This window comes from Amorphotheca resinae, assembly GCF_003019875.1.
Source record: "Amorphotheca resinae ATCC 22711 unplaced genomic scaffold M430scaffold_1, whole genome shotgun sequence".
Classification (NCBI taxonomy): domain Eukaryota; kingdom Fungi; phylum Ascomycota; class Leotiomycetes; order Helotiales; family Amorphothecaceae; genus Amorphotheca; species Amorphotheca resinae.
The window spans coordinates 2,291,475-2,314,952 of NW_020194471.1; the positions used below are offsets into that span (position 1 = coordinate 2,291,475).

A 23,478-nucleotide genomic window follows, 5' to 3' on the forward strand; every position below is an offset into this window, starting at 1 on the left:
TGAGCAATTGGTTCATTGCAGAGAGGTAAGCGCTCAAAATCTCGAGGCAGTTGTATCTCGCAAGTTGTGGACGATCAACACGTCTTTGATATCCCTTGAAATGGCATCCTAAACGTCCTAGTGAGGGGCAATGTGAGATATTCGAAACAGATGCGGGGGTATCAAACTGCGCTTCACCTGGAATAGTTCACCCGGCCTGGCAGTAACTTGCTCACCGTGGGGGATGAGCGGTTTTACTTCCGCATCGTCTTAGCCTTGTGTTGCCATGCATGTGATGAGACCTTATGGAAAGTCGGCTGGAGATATTTTGGGCAAAAGGATAGCCAGCTTAGAATTGGAGTATAGATATTAGCTACTAAGCCCCTTGCAATCGTTGCCAATCCTTTGTTCAACACATTCAAAAGTCCCTGGCATCAATGACCGGGGAGAAAAGCATGAGTTTATTGATTTTTCATTACTGGGACAATATCTACACGACCATAACCCCAAAGAACCCACAAGCAAGATTTCTGGTTGTCGGCACAGGCAGGTATGAAGACGAATGATATGTATACTGGCACCAGTCAACCAAGTCTCAAAAAGCAAGAGGGGAAGAGCAGACATATAAGCCTCTAATGTTTAGGCTTCGCTTGTAGCATTTGAGTAAAGAACAGAGCTCTCCCAGGTACAACAAATTACCAACGCAGCCCCAGACTCCTAGTCATGAATAGCACCAATCCTATGTCACGCTTCACCTAGTCATGTCACCATTCCTCCGGAGATCCATTACCTGTTCACATCTCGATGAAAACCATTTCCGTCGCCCCATCGCCCCAGATGCCAATAACACTCATCGCAAATCCCACTGAAGCAACAACCGTCCTCGCAATCTGGCTCGTCATGAAGCTCTCCATCTGTCCCCTGACCTCCTCACCGTTCACCTCCTCCTCCATTTCCTCTCCGCTTACCGTCCCCTCGCTGTTACTATCATGTCCCAGCACCTCATAGCTCGCATCCATCTGTCTGGCCTTCCCCTTCTTCTCGCCTGTCTTCTGAGCTGTCCGGCTGTCGGCGATAGCTTTGGTAGAGGAAGGCCGCAGGATCAAGTCCATAAATCCCGAGGAAGCAACGAAGGCTGTCGTCCAGAGGAGATAAGGGTGCTTTTGATTGCGAGGAGACAGGAAATAGGCGAGCAAGAATGACGAGCTGGAGATTCCGGCGAGAGCCCGTACATGCGTTAGGGAGACGGTGGCGAGGTCTGCGAAGGCGCGCGACGCGCTCGTGGCGGAGGGGAGGGTGAGGAGAGTTGGAAGAGTGAGAGTACTGAGGGTGTATGAGAGGCCCTGCGATGGCTCGGTATCAGCTTTGTAAATAGATCAAGGGCAAGTTGCGGAATAGGAGCTGCGGATCGAAGAGACCTTGCTCGGGACGGCTTGGAGGGGTATCATACGGTGAGGAGGCCCAGTGAGATAGATCCCACGAATTTCAGAGTTGCGACCGTTCTTAAGGCCATGATTCTAGATCAGACACTCTAGTCTAGAGGGCACGAATCGAGTCTCTGTCTTGTCTAGATTTAAAAAGAAAAGAAATGGTGATGAGGCTCGAACGACAGTGATCGAGAATGCTTGACGTCGTCAGCGAGGGTAAGGACCAATGAAAGATCCCGAATATCTTGGTGCCTTAAAGACTGCCTGTGTGCCTGGCAGCCTGTGGCGACCCTAGGCCTACGGGGCAGTTTACTAATCAGCGAGCCGAGGCTCTTTACCCCAGATATTCAGGTGCGGCGTGGTACCTCGGGGGACGATTCCTGGCCTCTTTGCTCCATCCCCTTTCACCAGCATTGAGAAGATCGACTGTCGAGTTTGACATCTTCTTATTCCAGTATCAATTACCAGATACTGATCCCTTGAGTGCTACGGACGAGGCGACACCATGGCCGTCCCCAGATCAGAGTATCTCTCAAATGTCTGGAAAGATGGCATTTTCGGTAGCATTCCCGTATCTTTCCTTATCATTCACCGGCTGATTCTCAATTTCCAGATAACAAGGTCGTCTTCTGCACCGGTGGAGCGGGTTCAATTTGCAGTGCGCAGGTCCGGGCTCTGGTTCATCTAGGCGCGAACGCTTGTATTATCGGGCGAAATGTCGAGAAGACAGAGAGGATGGCCAAAAGCATAGCGACAGCACGCAAAGGAGCAAAGGTCATTGGCATTGGAGCTGTAGACGTCCGGAAGATTGAGACATTGGAGAGTGCGGTTGATCGATGTGTAAAGGAGTTGGGTGGTATCGACTTTGTCATGTATGGAATCTTAGTTGTCCCAAGGAGTGGATGTGGATGATGAGACGAGAGATTATACTAACAATAGTAACAGAGCCGGAGCAGCAGGAAACTTTCTTGCTCCCATTGCTGGCCTCTCATCAAACGCCTTCAAGGCGGTACTTGATATCGACACCTTAGGCTCCTTCAATACGTTAAAAGCCACGCTCCCGCAACTTCTCATATCTGCTGCCAAGAACCCAAATACAGCAACAAACTCCTCGACTGGTGGAAGGATCATCTTCATCTCTGCTTCCTTCCATTTCACAGGAATGCCATTACAAGCACATGCTGCTGTAGCTAAGGCCGGTGTCGACGCACTATCAGCCTCAACCGCAATTGAATACGGACCTCGAGGAATTACCTCGAATGTTATCACGCCAGGCCCAATTGCGGGCACGGAAGGTATGGATAGATTAGGGAATAAAGAGGCAGAAGCAGCTGGTTCTGCATTCAAGCAAATCCCATTGGGGAGATATGGGTCTGTGAAAGAGATTGCCGACGGGACCGTGTATTTGTTTAGCGATGCTGGGAACTTCGTTAATGGCGAAGTTCTTGTTATTGATGGTGGGAATTGGCGTTCACCAGGCGGTATGGGCGCATCGAATTATCCGGATTACTTGTTGGGTGATTCATTCGTGAAGCCAAGAGCTGCGAAGAAGTCCAAGTTATAGATTTCTAGATATCTTACGATTTAATAGGTCATCAAATATGTCACTTTTAAGCATCTATGCTATTCATCGCGGATGTGTAAGTAGCCTGAAGAAGTGTACCCGGAAACGCTCTAATCAGCTGGTGTGTCGAAACGCCATTCCTCTGCTACCCGCAGTTGTACACCTCATGACTAGATATTCTCATGTAAGTCCCTTCTACGCCTTTTCCCACACATAACACGTGTATATCATATCGGTTGTCGTTATCTTTCATCAGCCTTCACAACTCAAGGTGATATATAGCTTGCAAAACATTCCAACACCACATAGCCATTGAATCGCTACTCTTCAGATCTCTGATCCAATCAATCATGGTCTCTACCGTCTGGTCGATTTCGGCCTCGAACCTCGGCCCGCAGAATTGTGCCCGTATGTCTCTCAACATTGGATTATGTTGCGTCAATTGCAGGATGAGGAGAATACCCAGGAAAGTCTGTGACCAGCAGAAGAGGTATGGTACCAGTCGCTTACGACGAGAGGTGGGAGAAAGTACCAAAGGCCACTTTAGACACGACTTGATTCGGCATCAGCAGGTTTCATGAGGTTCAGATTATATAGCTGTACGTACCCGTAGACATTCCGCGGCTCCTTCCGCATCCTCCTGGGTCATCAGTTCGGGGAAGTGCAGAGCTTTGTACACATATGGTCGATACACCATATACTTTGCGTAGTAATACCTCGTTCTCAGTAAAGCCACTTGTATATCATAGACGTACGGGTAATGTACTGGCTCACTGTTCAAGTCTGCAGTGAACAATGGGACGCTAGAGTGACCAGTGCGGGCCGACAGGTTCGGGTCCAGCGGTTGGTTGAAAACCCCGAAATTCGCTGGTTGAGGGGTTGGAAAGCTAGCAGGATCATCTTCGGCCCACTGCAAATCCCGCGGAAGTAACGCCCGCCATTGTGTAAATTGTAATGAGAGTTGGTCCAGGGCTTTCGATGTAGGTCCGCCGAAGTCGTCATTGGTCGATGAGGAAGGCGTATTACTATTAGACGCTGCTGCAATGTGATTAGCAATATATTAGGAGGTGAATCCAACTGCAACCGGGGTAACTTACAATCGTTGAGGGTCCGGTGTAAGTTGACGCACAGCCGTCGAAGGGCAACCTGAGAAGCGTAATGGGCTTCGAAATGTGAAGATTGGTTCGCTCTATCATCTGCTTCACAGAAGGGGCTGTTGAAATTAGGAATGCCTACTCGATGTTCGATGTTTACGAGACCAGTTGGCGGCAAGTCAAGCTCGAGATAGAGCCCTCTGCGATTGGTGAGGCGTTGCTCGGCATGTTTCATTGAGAAGAAGGAGAAAAGAAGAGGGCTCACGTCTCCATCATTGCGCAATGCCAATAAGCGCGCTTAACAAGATCTCCTCTCGGAGAACTCCAGTCAATCGGTTTACTGAGGCTCAATTAGCAGAACACTCTGGGAGACAAGGTAGGTAGTAACACATACCACGTGACTAATACTTTACAGGCCAGAGACGCTGACACGGCCATTCTCCAGAAATCCTGATTGCGGTGCATGAGTCCCAAGCGAGCCTTTTCCTTGCAAATAATGAAATTCACTTACGACGTGGTGAAAACAAGATTGATAATAAAGCCTACCAGCGGACAAATGAGCCTCGGTATTCACCACACGGGGTTGACGATAGAGGGAGATGACATACGCTGCTAAAGAGAAGATCTGGACGTTTTCGAGTTCGCATTCTGTCAGCACGAATCCAATGCGTTTCCTTGCCTCATTGAAGAGCGCCAAACCCGGGGGCCTTGTTGCCGTTCCGCCCCTAATACCACTGGGACGACCTTTATGGATCTCAATGGGGTTACCGCAGGACCCTTCTATTGAGAGTTCTCCAAGGGCAAAGACAAGCAGTGCAATGACGGAGTCTGTATCCCCATCGAACCCTTCGGTATGTACTCTTGTCAGAGTGTCTGAGAGGAAAGTCTGCCTGTCTAATAAGGGGTAGAGAAGGTTGAAGGTGTCAAAATAATGGGTTGCCAAACGCTGCATTACGTCGTGGGTCAAGGCTGGGAAGATCACTCGCGCCCCTCCAGAGGTTCTGGTTGCTTGCGACTGCATGCCAACAAAAGGTCTATCTTGCAAAGCATCATCTAAAGGTAAACCCGGCGTTCCTTCCTCGATTCCAATCAGAAATGCTGATCCTTCCTGCTCAAGGCTCTTTAAATCTCCCACATTCGACGGTAGAGATTGCAACAAAAGCTGCTGAATGGCAGGCCACGTTAGCAACTTGTGAGCTGCAGAAGTGTGGCGATATGGTTGATTCCTCCCAATCCCGCTGGGACTCGGTTGTTGAGACGGTCGATGTGAAGTTTGAAAGGGCGACAGTTCATCAGTCTCATAACTGAACGACGGCTGACTGGCAGGAGATGGCTGCGGCGGTCCAAAGCCAGACATAACAGGTGGTCGAAAAGTGGGTAGCCGATCAACTTTGCCTTCCAGGCTCTTCAAGCGGTCCAGTATTTCAACGAGAGTCTTATCTTTCCTGGAGAACACTAAGTAAGTCCCGCACAAACCCACTGGTGTCCCCTGAGCTCCATATATTACTTGAAAGTTGCTTCCGTACTTACTTCGTAGGTTGCGGTTCCCTGTACCTACACTCTAGCTTCATCCGCTGGCACAGGCCACACTTTGGTCGCTGTTCGTCACATTTTTGCTTCCTTGACCGGCAAGTATCACAGGCCTTCAAGATTATGGTCAGTCAAGCAGTACAGAACAGTTTGGAAAGTTTAGGTATTCCCGTTATCGTTTGATACTAGAGATCACATCTCCTGTTGTCGCGAACAAAATCGAAGCTCACCTGTGCGGCGATTGCGCCTGCAAAGTGGGAGTCAGTACAAAACTGAACACGAGGTGTAAGATATGGTCCATAGGCAGTAAGACTTGATGTGTTCCTGAGGGTAATCCTCCAGGATCAACTACATCTTACACCTAACCAGCTCATTGCGAAAGGGTGCGCATTTGCCCCAACAATATACATACCTCTCTCCTTTCTCTGGTTCGGAGGAGGGCCGGAGCTGGCACTAGAGGCCGAATCCAGATTCATTGTCACGCCTGACACAAAGGTTTCTTTTTCCAACCAGGAGATGGGGCTCGGTCGATGTCGAAGTATCGACGGAGTTCTTCTCTAGTGGACCGGGGAAATCTGGTTGCACACCTCCTGGCTGGCAGTTGCGGCACTGGTGGATAGGTGATATATCATGAGTCTTTCCAGGACGAGTTGCACCCCTAACGATGCCCTCCCGACTGAGTAGAGTTGTGTGGCAGCGCGACGGGATCCTCTTTGGTTGTTATTTGCCTCGGCGCTCACGTATGGCAGGGGTGTTGGCAATATGTGATCTGGTCCCACTAGGGGTTTGGAAGCACTCTGACAGTCGTAAACGCAAGCTGGTTGCATTGGAGGACGGCATATAATGGTGGCGGATATGTCGGTGGTGAATAAATCTCAGGACACTGAGGTATGCAAATTTCGCACATTGTTCTTGTCAAATTGAAGTTGCGAGGTGCTTTCTTCGGAGGGTTGTCCGTCTCCGATCAATGAAGTGTTTTCTTAATGCCAAAGGCAGCGGTGTTCATAGTAAGGCTGGAAGCCTTGACATGCAACCTCCATAGTAAGATAATCAGTACTGTAAATTTTCTTGCCGAAAAGATCGTGTCCCCCGGAAGTCTGTGGTACAAGCTCGTAAACTATCAATGGCTTCACTTCTTAGGATACATACCTTCATTCAACCTCAAGCCGTCAAAGTCCTTAGAGCAATTTCATCCATCCTCTGGTCCTCGCAAGCCATTTAGACAGAATCCCTAGCAGGAATTACCAAGATGACGACAAAAGCGCCGTGCAGGTACCTTCTACTTCGCTCTAAAGTGGCTTTAATGCGGAGGAGGCTTTGGTGGCTCGGTACTAAGATCTCATGGTACTACTAATCCATCGGCACCGTCTCAGAAATAATCCGAGCTGCACGTCAACGAAGACGGATGTAGAAGCACGGCGTCTGTGCTAGTGATTAAGAGCTCACTTGGTTATATCACATGCGGGGCGTGTCGCGGTTGTTAGCGGTAGGGATATAAATATTGTTTTTTCCTCGATTGCGGGGATCTATCCGACGACCGTTTTGCCTCCCTCTCAGCGGCGAGGTTCATTGTGTCATGCCTGGCATTCATTGGGTCGTCACAATGTAGTTGGAAATATCTACGAATCAGCGATAGAGGAAGAGGCGAAAAGGTCGTAGGGTTGTTTACTATTCAAGGCAACCTAATTTCGTATAAATGAAATCATCGATCATTGGTGGTCGAAAACCGGCGATGGCCTCCAGGGATCTTGGAGTTTGTACTACAGTCTGGGATCTAGCTATGAGTCTGGAATGCGGGGTCCGTTATCTCACTCCTTGAAGGAAATTCATCGTTCATGTATCATTCCCAATTCGTGACTATTGGTCTCCGCGCAATTGAGCTGCATCCAGAGTGTGTGTAGCTACGACTTGAAGAAACAGATTCTAAAGAGATCCTCGATCAAAAGCCTTGCTGGCGATGCCATTTCTCCTCCCAGCCCGGAAAGTAGGGGCTTTCCTCCAGCGTAGCGACCGTCCAAGTTTCTTCACCTGCATTTGTCGGTTTTACCAACCCCTTAGCGACTTGTTCCTTCTCATACTTCTCCAACTCAGGTATGAATACATGCTCCACGTGCCATGTGTTCTTGTACTGCATCAAACTCTTCTTTCCCTCCTTTATAATCTTGAGCAGAAGGGAGGGGATATACGGCTCGTCGCGAAACTCTCTCAGAGGTGTGAATAAAGCCTTGAAATTGAAGACAATCCCAGCACTCAAAGGTAACCGTCGTAGAGTTTGCCAGTCAACTCTCAGGTGACATTCGTCAACTGTCAGATCCTGTTTTTGGATTTTGCGAAGCTGTTCATGAGGATGGCCTGCTGGCATGAACAGGGGCATTCCGATCTCAAGCCCCCAGCTACCACGCTGTATCGGAGAATTGGTAGGCATTTTGCTGAAGAATCGGTCCATGCTAAATGACATCTTCTCTTTGTAGTCCGGGATAGGTTTGTGGATGTCTTTTAGCTGCATGCCAATCTTTGTGCTGACGTTCCAGCCCAATGAGCTACAGATTACACCAGCACGGAAGTAGTACATGCCATCAGTCTCGTTTCGAAGCACGATGGCAAAGTCCTCTGGTATGTTGTTCAGGAGTACATGCAATGGATGCATACTTTTGATATCCGTCTCTGACTTCAAGAGGCCGTTGTAGAAAGTCTTCTTGTCGGCCGACAGTGAGAAGTAGGTAGGGTACCGGGCGCAGTAGAATTGAAGGCACATCTCCATAAGCTCCTTGCAGGCAAGTTCAGATCCAGGCAAGTAATCCAGCACCTTTTTCCCGTGTTCTTTAAAAAGCTCCTTGCGCTCTTTGATTCGAGAGGCGTAGGTATTCTCAACCTCCAGCCACCAATCCGGTTCCATTTTCGTCAAGGCTACTGACGTTTTAGAAGGAGCTCTAAAGAAGCACGGTTGAATTGAACTTACACATTGTCTGGTGATAGGCCCATCTGAAAGGTCGATAGGGTCTTGGAAGAGCCTTCTCTGGATCGAAGTTCTGGTATGGTTGTGGAAGAGGAACGCCACTCAAGATATCATAAGCCGGGAAATCGCCCATGGCCTTGATTTCTTCTGTAGAAAACCCAGTCGGTGTATACTTCGTGGTGTCATTTTCGAGGTCATATGAACGACTAGATGGCAAAGCATTCTTCAGAAGCGACTCTACGGAAGGTTCGGTGCCTAGCAAGATCTTCTGGTTCGAGGGTGAGGTTGCTTTGGCGAGCTCAGCCAGGGCGGATCGCCTGGATGGCGGTAAAGTGTTCACGAAGTCGGGAGTCGATACATTTGATGGGGAAGGTTCCTTGGTATCACCTCGAATGGAACTTTTTTTGCCAGGGGAGAAGGAACGCGGTGGCGTGGAGGCTCCGGAAGCACGTCGGCGATGGATTTGGAACCTGCTCAAGAGAGTATCTCGTTGACGTTTGCTCAATGCCAGGATTGTAAATGAGGACAAGAGAAGCCCAATGGCAAGAGGAGGAAGCCACGCAGTTGGCATGAAGGATGAGAAGTCCATGGCTACTGCCCAGGTATTCGTTGAGGTTGCGCCTGGTAATATTAATCCTGTGACGAAATGCCACCCCGCGCTACCTGAATAACTTCAGGCTGGATAGCGTACAGGATCTGAGCAAGAGAATGAGGAGTCCGAGGTAGCTTTTAAGAAAACAAGGACTAAGGAAACGTCTTATCGTAAACAAGGTCTGGAAAGGTAGGCGGGGGAATGATGTGAGAGACAAGTATAAGAGGCTGCAACTGCAACGACGACTCGAAGAGGCAAAATGATTCAGTTGGTCAAACGATAATTGAAAAGGCAGATAGATACCCAGGCCTCCGTGAATGATAGCAAGTACCACAGTATATACTGCATCCAGCGTAGCACGCAGCCCTCCCTTTTTGGAGTTTGGACTCTTGACCCATGATTCCATTCGCTGGATTGGGCAACTTGCCCCATGGTGGGCGAGACAGTGGAGTCGTGTCGTTGGATGTCAGGACCGCTGTGGGCTATCGCCTGAGCCTATCTACTTGAGGTCGGCATTGCGCTCTCCACGGACTCGTTGAACGCGGAAAGGAATTATTGCCCTTTTTCGGTAAGATTAATCATTAAGACCAGAGCGCAAAGCGAAACGCAGAATCACGTGTTCAGAAACTACAGTACCTGCCTAGGTACTGAGACAGATGCGCACACAAACATAAGGCATTCTCTGGTCACGATGATAGATACCTATAGGTAGGTAGGTGGAGTGCCTAGGTAGCTACAGAATTAAAGGCAACATATATACAAACAGCTCTCGGGTATCAGATAGGGTATAGGGTATAGGGTATAGGGTATCTATAAACACAAGAACCACCACCACCACCTATTATGTAGATTTACCTTGCCTAATGCACTGCATGGTAAAAATGTGATCCCCAAAGATGCGCCCACTGCCTAGGTATTGAAGGTCTACAGATCAAAATCCAAACAGGTATCTTAACATCAACATCAGATCAAATAGCAAAATCTCCTCACCCTCCACCATTAGACTCCAGCAATCCTTCTGAACCGACTGAAGAGCCCTCCTTGAGCGCTGGGTTCCCTACTGGCGGTAATGAAGCCAGAGTCTCTACGACTGGATCTTCGGACGTCACCCTGGCTCCCTTCAGAGCTCTTCATGCCATCGGCGCGTCTGGATTCTCTTCTTCGCCTCCGCTCTTCACGGTCATCTTCATCGTACTTCGATAGCCGCCGCGTCTTTCTCAAATGTCGTCGCACATTCTCGTCAGCTATCGTGTCATCTGCTGGGCCTTCTTCCACAGGAGTCTTATCCTCTGGTGGGGGAGGCGCATCAGAATGATCTTGTACCCATGAATCAGTACCGGAATGTGGCCAAGCAGGCTTCCTGCGTTTTGAGTCTCTGTAAACTGGGCCTTCGGCTGGGAGAAATTCGTGATTACGATCCTTTTTGCTACCACTGCGAGAGTCGACATAGCCATCAACGACCGGCGCTGACTTGTGACGAGTCCTCGTTCTTGGAGCATCATGTGAGCGCATACGGTGGTGTCGCTCTTCTCGTCTCTGTCTTCGCTCCTCATCATCGTCGGTGGGCCCATCCATGTAAGACCTCCTTCGATCGGATTTCCTTATTCGCACTGGATCCGGGTTGGACAGTCCGCCAACCATCTGAGATTCTCTTTCGGCCCTTCTTGCCCTCCGCCGTTCAGCGCGTTCTTGCTCCTTGGCCTCAGCTGCCAGTCGCTCGGCCTCCTCTCTGGCCCTTCGCTCACGTCTCGCTGCGCGTCTTGCCTCTTTCTCTTCTCGCAGTTTAGCCTCCGCCTCCTCCTCTTGTCTTCGACGACGCTCTCTTCTTTCCTCATCCTTCGCTCTCCGGGCTTCATCAGCCGCTTTCTCCGCCGCTTCTCTCTCAGCTCTTCTCGCGCGTCGAGCTTCTCTCCTCGCCTCTTGATCCACTTCAGCAGCTCCACCTGACATGATAGCGTCTCGATCCGCATCATCAGGCTCCGAACGATCCTTTGCTAGCCGTTTGATTCTTCGATCTTCACGTCTCAGACTTCGGGCACCTTCATCATCGGTTACAGCAGTGCTGCGACGCTTGTTGTCCGGACGAGGTTTCGAAAGTAATCCACCAAGCATCCCACCCAAACCAGTCCTTTTGGCGCTCGAATCAGACCGTCTCAACCCGCCGAGATTTTCTGAGGGACCACCGGCATCGACCATGACAATATCGTCATCTGCTTTCGCCTGTTTGATGGTTCTGGTGTTAGCACGTGACTCTTTGCCAGATGGGTCCTGCCGATACCTAGGTACGGCAGGTTGAACCGCTGAGGCGGATGGAAAATTGGGGTTGGGATTACCTTGGATTTTCTCCTGCGGCTCGCCTTCTCTTGGCTGACATGAACATCACCATTATCAACCATTACTATATCGTCGTCATCAAGACCTTGATTAACAGTGTCAGTCTGCACAGCCAAGTCGTAATATGTGACGGAAACTCACCACGTGACTTGCTTTTCCTTTCAGATTTGCTACGAGAAGGCTTCTCTGGGGTGACACCCAGCATCTTGGCTGCTTTCGACGACATTTCCGGCGGACTCTTCATGTCATCCGGCGGTGGAGATATGAGACCCGTTCCGGCTACTGATTGCCGTCGCGAACTCGTCCTGCCGCTAGTGCTCGTTCGCCTCTCAGACACGGATTTGGATCTCGAAACCGGCGGTGCGCTTCCGAACATTGCTGAGAGCCCTCGCGACTTCGGTGGCCTGTCATCTCTGTCTGATGAGGAGGTTTTCGAGGAGACCTTCTCGTCCCTTTCTGAGGGCTTCCGAGATGTTCTTGGGCGCTTCATCTCGGAATCTTTAGACCTCCTCTCCTCTCTTGAATCCCTCGATGACTTCTTCTCATCCTTGCGGGGAGCCGCACCCCATGCGCCCCAGGAAGACCCATCTCGAACCACTCGAGGACGCTCTTTCTTTGACGGTTTGGATTCTGGGGGAGGCGTGGGTAGAGCAGCAGGCTCGGACTGTTCTTCTGGCTCTTCGCTTTTCTTTTGCTCTTCCTTTTTCTTCGGCGCTTCCTTGTCTTTACTTGCCGATTTGCTCTTCTTACTAGATTTTTTGTCAACAGCAGCCATATCTACAATGTCCACTATATCTTCATCAAAGGTGTCAACAGGGAAGCTGCCAGGTACGTCGTTAGATACTGATTTCGCTGGCGACGGAGGTTCTTCCGCAACAATCTCTTTGGCCTTCTTCGAACTGGAGTACGCGTTCTGCGATTTGGAGCTGGATTTCTGTTTCTCCTCCTCCTTCGGTGGTGTTGGGGGCGGCAGGGGCTCGGCAACTTCCTTCGGCGGCTCGAAGGCTTTCAATCTATCAGCAATCTTTCCTCCAACTGCTTTCTTCGTCACGCCCGATGCTTTCGGCGGATTTGATGCTGATTTCGAAGTTGTTGTCGTGTCATTGTCTTGGACGGGTGTTTCTGGAAGGTCTGCTTTGTCAGCAATCGCAGTCGCGTCGCGACTATCCTTCTTGGACGCCTCGGCAACTTTGCTAGTCGACTTTTTGGTCGCTCCCCAGAAACTGAAGGCTTCGCTCTTGTCAGCGACGACGGGCTGCTCTTTGGCCAAGTCTCTCATTGGCTCTGCCTCGTCCTTATCTTTGTCCTTAGACTTTTTACTGCTCTTATTATCGGTTTTGCTGAGTTTGGCGTCTTTCCTGGTCGCCTTGGCTGCCTCAAGAAGCTCCTTTTCTTTGGCCTTCTGATCTTCGAGCTCCTTGGCCTCGATTTCAGCGAGGAGCGCAATTGCAGCCGCCTCTTCCTCATCTTCTTTCTTCTTCTTGGCAGCAGCTTTATCGGCCTCTTTTTGTTGCTTTTTCGATAGTTTCGGAGCACTCTTGGCTGCCTCCTCAGCTTTTGCCTCAGCCTCTGCTTTGGCCTGCTCCTCAGCCTCTTTTGCCTTCTCCTCAGCTTCTTTGGCTTCGGCTGCCTTTAATTCAGCCTCTTCCTTTTCAGCCTTCTTTCTCGCTTTTTCGGCCAGTTTGTCCGCCTTTTCCTGCTCCTTCTTACTGAGCTTGGGAGCCGGGGTTGCAACTTCTTTCTCCTTGGACTTCGTCTTCTTGGCTGTGGTCCCCATGTCCCAAGGGTCGATCTCGGGCTCTGTGAGGTCCATGGCTGGAGGTGTTGGTGCCGGGGGAGGTGCTTCGACGCCTTTGCTGGCTTTCCCTTTCTTATCCTTCTTGCTCGCGGTACCCCACGATCCCCACTCGTCTTCTACGGCTTTTGTCTCTTGGACGGGATCAGGATCAGGCGGTGGAGGTTCGTCGACAACTTCAATCGGCATGTTCTTGCCTTTCTTTTTCTTATCCTTCTTTGTTGAGGCAGTTCCCCAGATATCGTCGGCCTTGGGCTCCTCAATGGCATCAGGTTTGATCGAATCATTTGCATCCACATCCAGTGAAGTTTTGCCCTTCTTCTTCTTGTCGTTTTTCGAAGTGCCCCAGGAATCAAAGAATTCGTCGTCACCAACTTCGGGAACAGCAGGTGGTGGAGTTGGCGGGGAAGGTTCGGGGTCTTCAGTTTTGACCTCTACCAGAGCTTTTGAAGTCGAGCTTGTCTTGCCCTTCTTCTTGTCTTTCTTTTGGCCCCAGTTCATCCAATCGTCATTCTCGGCTGGCTCAAGCACTTCGGCGATTGGGGCTGGTTCGGGCGGAGGAGAGGCATCCTTGGCGGCTTTTCCAGCCTTTTTCTTATCTTTCTTACCCCAACCTGAGCCCCAACCCATATCATCTTCGACCGGATCAGGGGCCTTTGGAGGTTCTTCTGCCTTTGGCGTTTCCTCGGTGGTCCCCTTTCCTTTCTTCTTCTTGTCCTTCTTTGTTGAGACAGCTCCCCAGATATCATCCTCAACGGGTGCTGGCTCGGGATCGGGATCGGGTTCCGGGATCGGATCGGGTTCCGGGGCCTTTGGAGGCTCTTCGGCAGCTGTCTTTCCCTTCTTTTTCTTATCCTTTTTGGTAGTAAGGCCCCAACCAAAATCGTCAGCAGGTGCCTCTGGTTCAGGATCTGCGGCCTTCTCTTCCACCTTGGGTGTTTCCTCCACCGCATTCTTGCCTTTTTTCTTCTTATCCTTCTTCGATGTACTGATTGAGCCCCAGCCAAAGTCATCAGTAGCCGCTGCTACCTCAGGCTCAGGATCTTCAACCTTCTCCTCGACCTTAGGAGGCTCCTCGACCTCGGCGATTTTGCCCTTCTTCTTCTTGTCCTTTTTAGAGGTGCCAAAAGATCCCCACCCTAGATCGTCGGCCGCTGCTTCTGGCTCAGGTTCAGGGTCTGGAGCTTTTTCTTCGACTTTTGGGACTTCTTCAATAGCATTCTTGCCCTTCTTTTTCTTGTCTTTCTTAGAAGTGCCAAATGACCATAGATCGTCGGCGGGTGCTGGTTCTTCTGCCTTAGGTTCAGGCTCTGGAGCCTTTTCCTCAACTTTTGGGGCTTCTTCAACGACAGCATTCTTGCCCTTCTTTTTCTTGTCCTTTTTAGAAGTGCTAAAGGATCCCCAGCCATCATCGGCTGCTGGCTCTGGCTCGGGTTCAGGTTCTGGGGCTTTTTCTTCGACCTTTGGAACCTCTTCGATAGCGTTCTTGCCCTTCTTTTTCTTGTCTTTCTTAGAAGTGCCAAAGGATCCCCAGCCATCGTCCGCTGCTGGTTCTGGCTCGGGCTCGGGTTCGGGATCTGGGGCCTTTTCCTCGACTTTGGGGGCTTCCTCAATAATGGCATTCTTGCCTTTCTTCTTCTTGTCCTTCTTAGAAGTACCAAAGGTGCCCCAGCCGTCGTCGGCTATTGGTTCTGGCTCCGGTTCGGGATCTGGAGCTTTTTCTTCGACTTTTGGGACTTCCTCAATAATGGCATTCTTGCCCTTCTTTTTCTTGTCCTTCTTGGAAGTGCCAAAAGACCATGGATCCTCCGCGGGCACTGCTTCTTCTACCTTGGCAGGCTCGGGCTCCTTATCCTGTTTCCCCTTCTTCTTCGATTTGGCAGTTCCCCAGCCTCCCCAATCATCTTCCGCAGGTTCTTCAGCCGCCGGAGCGGGCTCCTCTTTAGGCACGTCCAGTATATCAGCAAGACCTCCCTTTTTCTTCTTTTTGTCTTTCTTAGACAGTGAAGTAAAACCAAAATCCATGGTGTCATTATCCTTCTTCTCTTCTGGCGGATCTGGATCCTTCAGCGGTTCCTCCTCTTCGGTAGACCCCAAACCGAATCCATTTTTGTTCTTCTTTGGCTTTCCGCGATTGATACTCCAAGGGTTATCAATTTCAGCGTCATTCTTGGTATCTGTCGCAGGATCGGCCGTTGCATTTGTGGCAGAGAAATCCCAGTTCGTTGCTCCAGTATTCCAACTGCTGCCCCATGTGCCAAAACCACTAGTAGTCTTCGAATCCGTAGCAGGTGTGTCGAAACTAAGGTCTAGCGTAGGGCCGGTATCATCCAGTTTGATGTCGTGGAATGCCTCGAACTTCTCGTCTTTAGGCGGGGAAGCTGCAGGTACGGGTTCCTCTGCCTTATTCTTCTTGCCCTTTTTCTTTGACTTTGGAGGCACAAAGCTGTTCCAATCATCCTCGGGAGTCGGTTCGTTGGCTGCATCTCCGTTTGGCTCGTCTTTCTTATCGCCATCGTCACCTCCCCCCGCATCACCGCCTTTGTCCCCAGTGTTGTCCCCAGCATTGTCTCCAGCATTATCCCCATTCTTGTCGCCTTCACCGCCGTCCTTGTTGCCATCTCCGTCTTCTTCGTCGCCCCACTTCATCTTCGCTGCTTGCTTGGCCGCTTTCTTCGCCTTCTTGCCGGCAGCTTGTTTGAATCCATGCTGGGATTCAAAGTCTACTGATACAGCCATGGTTGGATCACGAAACAGTGCTTGCTCGTCTTGCGGTTCGGTCGAGGAGAGAGGGGTAGTTCCAGTGTCTATCGAGGCATGCGGTTGCCTTCTGGCAAGGGCATCGGTGTCGTGCAGGTCGGCCACCTCGTCATCCTGCTTCGATACGTGGCGAGGGGAGGCAATGTAGCTTTCTGGGACTTTCAAATGCCCACGATTCCAAGGGCGGGGCCTGGCAGGGGCCAGATGCAGAGGTGTGTTCTAGAGATGCCGTTAGAGATCTGAGTTGTAGGGTCCTCACCGCTGTCCGCCGTACAGGCTTCCAGCCGCTACTGCACGACAATGTCCATGTCATTTCGAAGAATGTAGAAAAATCGCCGCTCTCGTACCAGTTCTGTCTGATATGCGCCTCCATGCTTCAATGAGCTTCGCGTTGCGATCCATGCCCTCGCAATGAGCTTCAGCCTTATCCGCGTGTCGTTCTCATCCCACCCAATCGTCCAAGGCTGGGTCGTCGCGAAGCCATATCCGTTTCCTGGGTGACCTCCGCAATACAACAAACCCTCGACCGCTGCCATTGTGGATATTCGAGCTCGTGTGATCGCGGATAGCTTTCAGACTCATCGAAGCTATGGGAATCCGGGAGGAGGCTGGTCGAGATGGCAGAGAGCGCAAAAGCAGTAAATGTGTAGAAGACGTTGACGGATGGAGTCGACGTGCCGCCGGGGGACAAGGGATATGAGGATATCCACAAAGGAAAGAAGGATATACGCAATAAAGACCACCGAGGGACAGATAGAGGATACTCGTGCTTCCTGCTCCGTACGGCGTATGGTCACAGGGGAGAAATATTTGGCTCTCGCCAAACACCAGCCACAGGGAAGACTGAGACTGAGACCCCGGCCCGGGATTATTTGCTGTGTATCACTCAGAGGATAGTCGATAAGGGCTCAGCGCCTGCCCGTGCTTCGATGCGATACACCATCACCCTCTGAGGCGAGTCAAGTATTTTTTTGAAGGTTTTCTCCCTCTTTTTTCTCGGGAATGTTTACAATGCGAAGAAGGCCCCCTGGTTAGTATTACCTGGCGCGGTGTTGACAGAGGCGGGAAAGACAACAGAGGTGGGACCTTCTGACGTTACTGGGCCGGCTGCGGCTGCTAGCATGCCCAACCACTGGAATTACAACAGGCGGGAGGGGACGGAGCATTTTGGGCTCTAAAAGTAGAGTCTACGGGGACTCGGGGAGATCGTGGAGGGCGCGGATAAGCTAAAAGGCTGGAGCTACGCCTGTTAGCACCAGTAGAACCCACCGCGGCGTCCCTTCACCGCAAGTTCGTCGTCAGATGCGTGCAAAACCATCGGCGGAGGGGAAAGCAACGGAAAGCGAATAGTAAGAAACAATTCAATTATGCATCAGGAGGATCATCGTCGAATGATGCTGGTTGGTCCGGAAACGGACGAGTGCAGGGAGCACTATGGATTGTGTTGAGTGGTGTGGCAACGGGCCCAAGGGCCAGGGAGGACCAACGAGGACCAAGGAGAGAGCAGCATCTTGCGCTTTGTGACGATTCACGAGTCGGCGACTGGGCTCGGGGTTTGTGATTCGTGTGCGCGTGCCACTGTAGACCAGCCTGGGCAGGCCAAAGAGCATCAGCAGAGCTGTTGAGTTAAGGTTGGTTGCAGATGATACCTTCTTGTCATCTGTCTTCCCTCTCTTGGGTCCTGATTCCGGATTCCTGATTGATGAGTGCTGAATGCTGAATGCTGAATGCTGAATGCTGAATGCTGAACGGCCTCTCGAATAGTTCTCTTCCCCACTCATCAGCCAGTTGTCACTCGTTGTCACTCCGCTCCCTAACCCGGCGTAAAGAACCTTGTATGTACCTCACCTCAGGTACTTGACTTGATACCTTAGGCACCTAGCCTACCCCTCTATAAGACGTCACGTGATCCATATCACCTGCCGAGGACCCCTCTTTTCCGGTACCTAGGTACCTAGGTACTCCCACTGCTTACCTTCGTAGTAAAATCTCCCGCGAAGAGCGATGAGGATGGAAAGACTTCGGACTCGGATTGAAATTCTTTCCTCTGCTCAACAAGCCAGCCTTCAAAAGGCCGCTCTGCCCGCAGCAGCAAGAGTAATGATATTCCAACGGATATCGGTGACGCGCCCATCGATGATGCTTGTGAAGACGGACCATTACAAATCAAACGGAGGTAGTATACCAAGAGCATAAACAAGTCGAGTCCTCGAATGTTCCATACGTTCCCCTCCCCCTCCCCCTCCCCGCCCCCTCAATCCACTCCATAAGTACCAGATCCATTTCCATTCTTTATTTTGTAATCACCGTCGAAAAAATGTCCAAGAATACCGCAATTATCGTGAAGGACAAGGGCGTGGCCACGGCTGCCGAGGTCCCCATTCCCAAGCTTCGGGACGACTATATCATAGTCAACGTCAAGGCCGTCGCCCTGAACCCCACCGATTGGAAGCATGTAGACTTCCTCACTACCGCGGGAACCCATATTGGCTGTGGTATGTCTCCCCGAACCGTGCTCCTGCTCTGCCAGTCAAGCATGTCTAGCTGGTTGCTTGGCATATCATATCTCAACTCTCTGCATACTCCTCTAGTCCATAGACGCAGCTGCTGACTTCATGGACAGATTATGCCGGGGTGGTGGAGGAAGTTGGAAGTAAGGTCACAAAGGGATTCAAGAAGGGGGACAGAGTTGCCGGCTTTTCCCACGGAGGAAACGAGGTGCACAAGGAGGATGGAGCGTTCGGAAACTACATCACCGCAAAGGGTGATATCCAGATCAAGATCCCAGACAACCTGAGCTTTGAGCAGGCGGCTACTCTCGGTGTGGGCATCACAACGTAAGTATCATACTCCCGATCCGACGGCTGTCGTCTCACGGTCTCTAGTGTCGGTCAGGGTCTCTATCAATCCCTGGGCCTTCCTCTTCCCACCAAACCCGCCGCCGAGAAGATTCCTCTCCTGATCTACGGCGGCAGCACCGCTACTGGAAGTCTGGCCATCCAATTCGCCAAGCTGTCCAACTGCGAGGTCATCACCACATGCTCTCCCCGCAACTTCGAATATGTGAAGAGCCTGGGAGCCGGTAAGCCCAACCCCCCCCCCCCCCAAAAAAAACCAAAAAAAATAATAAATCTCACAATCTTTCCCAGACCACACCTTCGACTACAGATCCCCCACCTGCAGCAAGGATATCAAGGAACTCACCAAGGACAAGCTGGCTTACGTTTTTGACTGCATCTCTGAGGGTGACAGCACCAAGATCAGCTTAGAAGCCATGAGCTCCTCCGGCGGCACCTACAGCACCCTGCTCCCCGTCGACCCCGAGCTCACCAAGAAGCTCAACCCCAAGGTGGAGCTCAAGTCCACCTTGGGATACACCGTCGTCGGCGAGTACTTCAAATTCGGCTCCACGGACATGCCGGCTAGACCCCAAGACTTTGAATTCGGTAAGATGTGGTGGGAGCAGGCTAGGGAGTTGTTAGAGAAGGGTGCTATTAAGGTGCACCGTCCTTCGGTCAACAAGTACGGAACTGGTTTCGATGGCATCTTGAAGGGCATGGACGCTATGCGCGAGGGCAAGGTTAGCAGCGAGAAACTTGTCTACACTCTGTAAGTGTGGAGTACGCATATAATCAAACTGCATAGGTAGGCACTCTTGAACATATATCACGGCGCTATGAAATGCATGATGCCCGGGTAGCCATAAAATCTATATAAAATCCGTCCAAGAATACAAAAGCCCGACAGATGAGTCCATGACCTCTGAGCAAAGCGAAGTGGTATCTAAGTAACGCCCAAAACTAATCCCGACAAAGGAAATCTATATATGATGCCGGCCGTTAAAATAAAAAGAAAATAAGCCATAACAAGAGCAAGAGAGTTCACGTCTTAGCGGGTCCCCATATCACTAGAATAACCATTATACATTTCGTTCATCTGGCCGTGTTCGTAGCCTTGTTGAGGGCCGGGGCCGCTCGATATGTAGCCACCATCGTCGCCTTCATCGTAGTACTCAGAGCCACTAGCGTCGAAGCTACTTCGGCCACTCGGATCATCGTCTATGCCGACGTCTCCTTGTGATAAGTCTGGCCAGCTCAGTGTCGCAAGCGCGGGGTACTGAGCGAGCAAGGCAGCAGGAAGTGTGTAATTACCACTGGCATCCATTGGGAAGCCATTGGGACCCACGGCAATTGGCTGAGGCGGTTGCATACTGTGCATGTTCTGCATCCTTTGCTCCTGCCATAATCGTTGCCGTTCTATGGCCTCTTCATCGAGTAACGGCTTAATGCAAATGCGGCCAGCTTCTGAACGGAAATGCCGACCCAACGCATCGGCACGTGCAAAGCGACGACCACAACCCCACTGCCCACCTTGTTTGAGCTCTCCTTTGCATACGAATTTCTTCTCTCCCGAATGCAAACCTTCATGACGCTTTCGATCGTGCTGACGTGCAAATGCTTTCCCACAAACTGTGCAGACAAAAGGCCGCTCATCAGTGTGGGTGCGGAGATGAGAACGCAGGTTGTAGGCACGGGTAAACCGTTTTGGGCATAGAGTGCATTGAAATGTCGCAGGGTGCTTTTGGACACGTCTGGCATTGCCATTATCAGAGCTAGCAGCTTGGTATTCAGGATCCGCAAGCCCGAGGATATAGTCTCGATTTGGCAGCGATGATGTTGATTGTCGGCGCCGGCTGGGCGAACTTGCGTCCGCACGATCATTTGGAGATAATGAACGAGCAGATTCAACGGAGCGGTTCAAACTAAGACTAGGCGACAAGCTTGATGGGTCGTGTGGACGAGAAACGCTGGAGACACTGTTGTATGGATCTGAAACAGCTCTACGACGGCGGCCTAGTTTTGTTAGCTTTCTGAAAGATACCGGGTATCAATTTTATATACCTCTTTCAGGCGGAATCAAAGCATCCTGGTCAAAAGAAGAAGGCTTAGGAGGTTCAAAGCTATTGGTTCTGGACGTTGGCGCAAATTCGACATTGATCTGTGGTGGGACCATCTGTTGCGCTTCCCCCATATCAATAGATCCGCCATTGTGTTGAGGCTGCATAATCTCTTGGTTTTGACCTCCATATATGTTTTGTGGTTGTCCAAAACCGTTGTCCATTCCTAGCATGAATGGAGATTGATTAGGATTCGGGAGCTGTTCAGGACCTAACCGAGGAGATATCGCAGGGCTATGTGCTGGACTTAGACCTGTGCGCGGACTTGCGTTATGGGGGTCTGATAATGAGAAGGCTCCGATGCCAAGAACCTCCTGATACAGAGGGTCGTGGGGATTCTGCATTGGTGAATGGCGGTGTTCTAACGAGTCAAAAACATCTTGCTGAGCCAAATTTGGCGAAGGGGCGGCAGAAGAAACAGAGACTTCAGAATACTCTGATGGTGCTCTTCGGTGGTTTTGAAATTGTGGGGGCATCATGGTCCAGTCAACGTGATTTCCCTGCAGGAATGCCGCACTTTCTGGGCCTAACGACGCATGCCTAGAATGTCCAGGCGATGCCTGAAACGGCCCCTGGTTGAAGGCCGGGGATTGATGTATTGAAGGTGAACGGGAGTCTGGTTGTAGAAGGCCAGGGGGCGTTTGGGTATGGCTCGGAGGTGAAGACATGTCAAGTTCAGCTGGGTTGACGGACGGGTTTGCCGACCGGGGAGAAAGTTCGTTCATGAAGAACTGCGGATCAAACTGATCACCCTGACCACTTGGGGTAGAAAACAGGGAGAAGTCTCCGTCGTTAAAATTTGGAGAGAGGTTTGCACCTAGGAGTTCTTGAGTGAAGCTGGTTTGCTGTTGGTCTTGCTGCGAGAATGATTGTCCCTGCTGGTTGAGAAATTCGCTGTTATCATACGAAGAAACGTCGTTCGAATTGAAGTTCAGATATTGCTGGGTGTTGCTGCCTGGATCTGGTGAATCAACCTTGAGTCCCAAGCCAACCGAGTGTACATCCTCCTGAAATGAATGCGGGGGAGGCGAGTGATGCTGGTTTATATGGGATTGTTGATTCCCCACAGACGGAGATCTCCCACGTTGTTGATCCATCCCGGCCTATGTTGCTGTTCTTAGAACACGGTAAAGTTGACTCAAGTCGAACGTTGCTTCGGTATCTGGTCCCGAATGGTGCGGTCGGTGGCTGTGCCTTGAGGCTATGCGTAACGGCTGAAAGTATCCTTGACCGATGAGGTCAACCAGCAATTATACAGAGCCGCAATGGTATAGTTCGAGAGAGCTTTCGAGGCCTGATGGTCTATTGAGAACTGGGCGAATATGGCGCTTCCACCGGTCGAACGCAGACGTGCGCGCCGTCTGATACCCGTACGTGTCTGACCGTCGTCGTGAAGAAGCGACTTGGGGAAAGGCTCCTTGACCAACACCTCGATAGCCACACCAGTTATCTTTCGGAGCCCGTTTGCCTGATGTCGCAATATTCTCCCTATCTGCAAACACTCCGAACTTGTAGAAGGAGAGGTATTTCGCGCGTGGGAAGGTGACCGATCGTGAATTAAGCGCCGACGAGAAGTTGGGCCAACAATTGCCCACGCAAGGCTCTTGGGACTGGGCTGATTGAAGATAATGTAGCCGCCTGCTTTCATCAACCTGGGAGAGATGGAGATGTTAGAAGCGCTCCCCGAGATTCAGTTGCGACGGCTAGGAGACATCGAGGTCTGACCGTACCTGATCGCAATCGACAGCGAATTTGGGGGAGAGGGGGGGTTTAGTTCGTATCGCGAAGATGTGCGCTTACGTGTTGGCTGCCCTGATCTCCAGGCAGCAACACGAGGAAGTATAAATATATAAATAAGTGAAATAGCACGACAAGACTTGTCGGGCTTATGTAGGTGAGTGGCCCGAGAAGCCTGACGTCGATCTGGCGTTTCTGTGATGGGGCAGACAACGGCGCAGCGCCGGATTGCGGGTGATCCTCCTTTGGGTGTCTATGTAATCATGGGCTTCCAGATGGGGGGAAGCGAGAAGGCTGAAGCAAGAGACGATCTTATCGCGTCTGATACTTGCTGTAGGGGGGAGGCGGCAAGACGTCGCGTGCTGTAAGGTACTTTTTTGGATATCTGAGATGGCATTCTCTTTCCTGGACCTAGAATAAGGGCCTAATAATATTGAAGGTCGAAAGGGCTCAGAGCACTCACTACAGTACGAGGGACCGCGCCAGAAACTGGCAAAAGAGCGTCACAGCAAATGCACGTGGAGTACAGCACAAGGCCCTACTGTGTATACGACTCCGCTCAACGCAGTACTGCAGAGTACCTATACTATACTCTCTGTAGAAGGAGGAGATTCTTCTTCAAGAGTCGACTCCACACACTTTGCGTTCGCTTCTCTCGTCCTCTGTCTACTACTTGCTGACTGTGTTCTATTTCCAGAGCGACAGGGTCTTACTTGTGCCCCCGAGAAGATGAAGAGTGATGATCGCCAGACC

General features: G+C 50.9%; 9 protein-coding genes across 9 annotated transcripts; 2 read left to right on the forward strand and 7 right to left on the reverse strand.

Moving 5' to 3' along the window:
* Positions 1 to 230: 230 nt before the first annotated feature.
* M430DRAFT_159617 (hypothetical protein) lies at positions 231 to 688 on the reverse strand. Its single transcript, XM_024863360.1, has one exon. The coding sequence runs from the start codon at positions 601 to 603 to the stop codon at positions 349 to 351; it is 255 nt and encodes an 84-aa protein (XP_024725380.1). The 5' UTR covers positions 604 to 688; the 3' UTR covers positions 231 to 348.
* Positions 689 to 773: 85 nt separating this feature from the next.
* Positions 774 to 1,492, reverse strand: M430DRAFT_92884 (hypothetical protein; the record flags this gene model as incomplete). The annotated part of the gene is made up of 2 exons (XM_024869743.1): positions 774 to 1,322; positions 1,430 to 1,492. The coding sequence occupies 2 exons, from the start codon at positions 1,490 to 1,492 to the stop codon at positions 774 to 776; spliced, it is 612 nt and encodes a 203-aa protein (XP_024725381.1).
* Positions 1,493 to 1,763: 271 nt separating this feature from the next.
* Positions 1,764 to 3,022, forward strand: M430DRAFT_113047 (hypothetical protein). Its single transcript, XM_024861501.1, has 3 exons — positions 1,764 to 1,966; positions 2,020 to 2,278; positions 2,352 to 3,022. Exons 1-3 carry the CDS (start codon positions 1,912 to 1,914, stop codon positions 2,968 to 2,970), a joined length of 933 nt encoding a protein of 310 aa, XP_024725382.1. The 5' UTR covers positions 1,764 to 1,911; the 3' UTR covers positions 2,971 to 3,022.
* A 40-nt stretch (positions 3,023 to 3,062) lies between these two features.
* On the reverse strand, positions 3,063 to 6,473 carry M430DRAFT_131801 (hypothetical protein). Its single transcript, XM_024862211.1, has 10 exons — positions 6,007 to 6,473; positions 5,825 to 5,841; positions 5,595 to 5,707; positions 4,673 to 5,509; positions 4,576 to 4,606; positions 4,459 to 4,514; positions 4,330 to 4,404; positions 4,068 to 4,264; positions 3,578 to 4,008; positions 3,063 to 3,523 (listed from the first exon to the last, which is right to left on the reverse strand). The coding sequence occupies exons 1-10, from the start codon at positions 6,068 to 6,070 to the stop codon at positions 3,230 to 3,232; spliced, it is 2,115 nt and encodes a 704-aa protein (XP_024725383.1). The 5' UTR covers positions 6,071 to 6,473; the 3' UTR covers positions 3,063 to 3,229.
* Positions 6,474 to 7,494: 1,021 nt separating this feature from the next.
* Positions 7,495 to 9,139, reverse strand: M430DRAFT_38580 (hypothetical protein; the record flags this gene model as incomplete). The annotated part of the gene is made up of 2 exons (XM_024867258.1): positions 7,495 to 8,501; positions 8,554 to 9,139. 2 exons carry the CDS (start codon positions 9,137 to 9,139, stop codon positions 7,534 to 7,536), a joined length of 1,554 nt encoding a protein of 517 aa, XP_024725384.1. The 3' UTR covers positions 7,495 to 7,533.
* Positions 9,140 to 10,076: 937 nt separating this feature from the next.
* Positions 10,077 to 10,835, reverse strand: M430DRAFT_32433 (hypothetical protein). Its single transcript, XM_024866170.1, has one exon. It carries the CDS (start codon positions 10,781 to 10,783, stop codon positions 10,142 to 10,144), a length of 642 nt encoding a protein of 213 aa, XP_024725385.1. The 5' UTR covers positions 10,784 to 10,835; the 3' UTR covers positions 10,077 to 10,141.
* A 585-nt stretch (positions 10,836 to 11,420) lies between these two features.
* On the reverse strand, positions 11,421 to 16,164 carry M430DRAFT_159687 (hypothetical protein). The gene has a single exon (XM_024863361.1). The coding sequence runs from the start codon at positions 16,008 to 16,010 to the stop codon at positions 11,541 to 11,543; it is 4,470 nt and encodes a 1,489-aa protein (XP_024725386.1). The 5' UTR covers positions 16,011 to 16,164; the 3' UTR covers positions 11,421 to 11,540.
* A 1,897-nt stretch (positions 16,165 to 18,061) lies between these two features.
* Positions 18,062 to 19,868, forward strand: M430DRAFT_131809 (hypothetical protein). Its single transcript, XM_024862212.1, has 4 exons — positions 18,062 to 18,526; positions 18,655 to 18,868; positions 18,917 to 19,113; positions 19,181 to 19,868. The coding sequence occupies exons 1-4, from the start codon at positions 18,349 to 18,351 to the stop codon at positions 19,642 to 19,644; spliced, it is 1,053 nt and encodes a 350-aa protein (XP_024725387.1). The 5' UTR covers positions 18,062 to 18,348; the 3' UTR covers positions 19,645 to 19,868.
* On the reverse strand, positions 19,782 to 22,505 carry M430DRAFT_159704 (hypothetical protein). The gene is made up of 2 exons (XM_024863362.1): positions 20,933 to 22,505; positions 19,782 to 20,884 (listed from the first exon to the last, which is right to left on the reverse strand). Exons 1-2 carry the CDS (start codon positions 22,083 to 22,085, stop codon positions 19,920 to 19,922), a joined length of 2,118 nt encoding a protein of 705 aa, XP_024725388.1. The 5' UTR covers positions 22,086 to 22,505; the 3' UTR covers positions 19,782 to 19,919.
* Positions 22,506 to 23,478: the final 973 nt, after the last annotated feature.

Excerpts from the sequence above, each read along its gene's own strand:
- M430DRAFT_159617 (XM_024863360.1), bottom strand. The coding sequence starts at position 603 with ATGTCTGCTCTTCCCCTCTTGCTTTTTGAGACTTGGTTGACTGGTGCC.
- M430DRAFT_113047 (XM_024861501.1), top strand. The coding sequence starts at position 1,912 with ATGGCCGTCCCCAGATCAGAGTATCTCTCAAATGTCTGGAAAGATGGC. Across the intron at positions 1,967-2,019 it reads CTGGAAAGATGGCATTTTCG|ATAACAAGGTCGTCTTCTGC; the intron begins GTAGCATTCCCG and ends CTCAATTTCCAG. Across the intron at positions 2,279-2,351 it reads GGTGGTATCGACTTTGTCAT|AGCCGGAGCAGCAGGAAACT; the intron begins GTATGGAATCTT and ends CAATAGTAACAG.
- M430DRAFT_131801 (XM_024862211.1), bottom strand. The coding sequence starts at position 6,070 with ATGAATCTGGATTCGGCCTCTAGTGCCAGCTCCGGCCCTCCTCCGAAC. Across the intron at positions 4,405-4,458 it reads TGTAAAGTATTAGTCACGTG|TAAACCGATTGACTGGAGTT; the intron begins GTATGTGTTACT and ends ATTGAGCCTCAG. Across the intron at positions 3,524-3,577 it reads GAGCCGCGGAATGTCTACGG|TCGTGTCTAAAGTGGCCTTT; the intron begins GTACGTACAGCT and ends TGCCGAATCAAG.
- M430DRAFT_32433 (XM_024866170.1), bottom strand. The coding sequence starts at position 10,783 with ATGGTTGGCGGACTGTCCAACCCGGATCCAGTGCGAATAAGGAAATCC.
- M430DRAFT_159687 (XM_024863361.1), bottom strand. The coding sequence starts at position 16,010 with ATGGCTGTATCAGTAGACTTTGAATCCCAGCATGGATTCAAACAAGCT.
- M430DRAFT_131809 (XM_024862212.1), top strand. The coding sequence starts at position 18,349 with ATGTCCAAGAATACCGCAATTATCGTGAAGGACAAGGGCGTGGCCACG. Across the intron at positions 18,869-18,916 it reads CTCGGTGTGGGCATCACAAC|TGTCGGTCAGGGTCTCTATC; the intron begins GTAAGTATCATA and ends CACGGTCTCTAG. Across the intron at positions 19,114-19,180 it reads TGTGAAGAGCCTGGGAGCCG|ACCACACCTTCGACTACAGA; the intron begins GTAAGCCCAACC and ends AATCTTTCCCAG.
- M430DRAFT_159704 (XM_024863362.1), bottom strand. The coding sequence starts at position 22,085 with ATGGATCAACAACGTGGGAGATCTCCGTCTGTGGGGAATCAACAATCC. Across the intron at positions 20,885-20,932 it reads TTTGATTCCGCCTGAAAGAG|GCCGCCGTCGTAGAGCTGTT; the intron begins GTATATAAAATT and ends TAACAAAACTAG.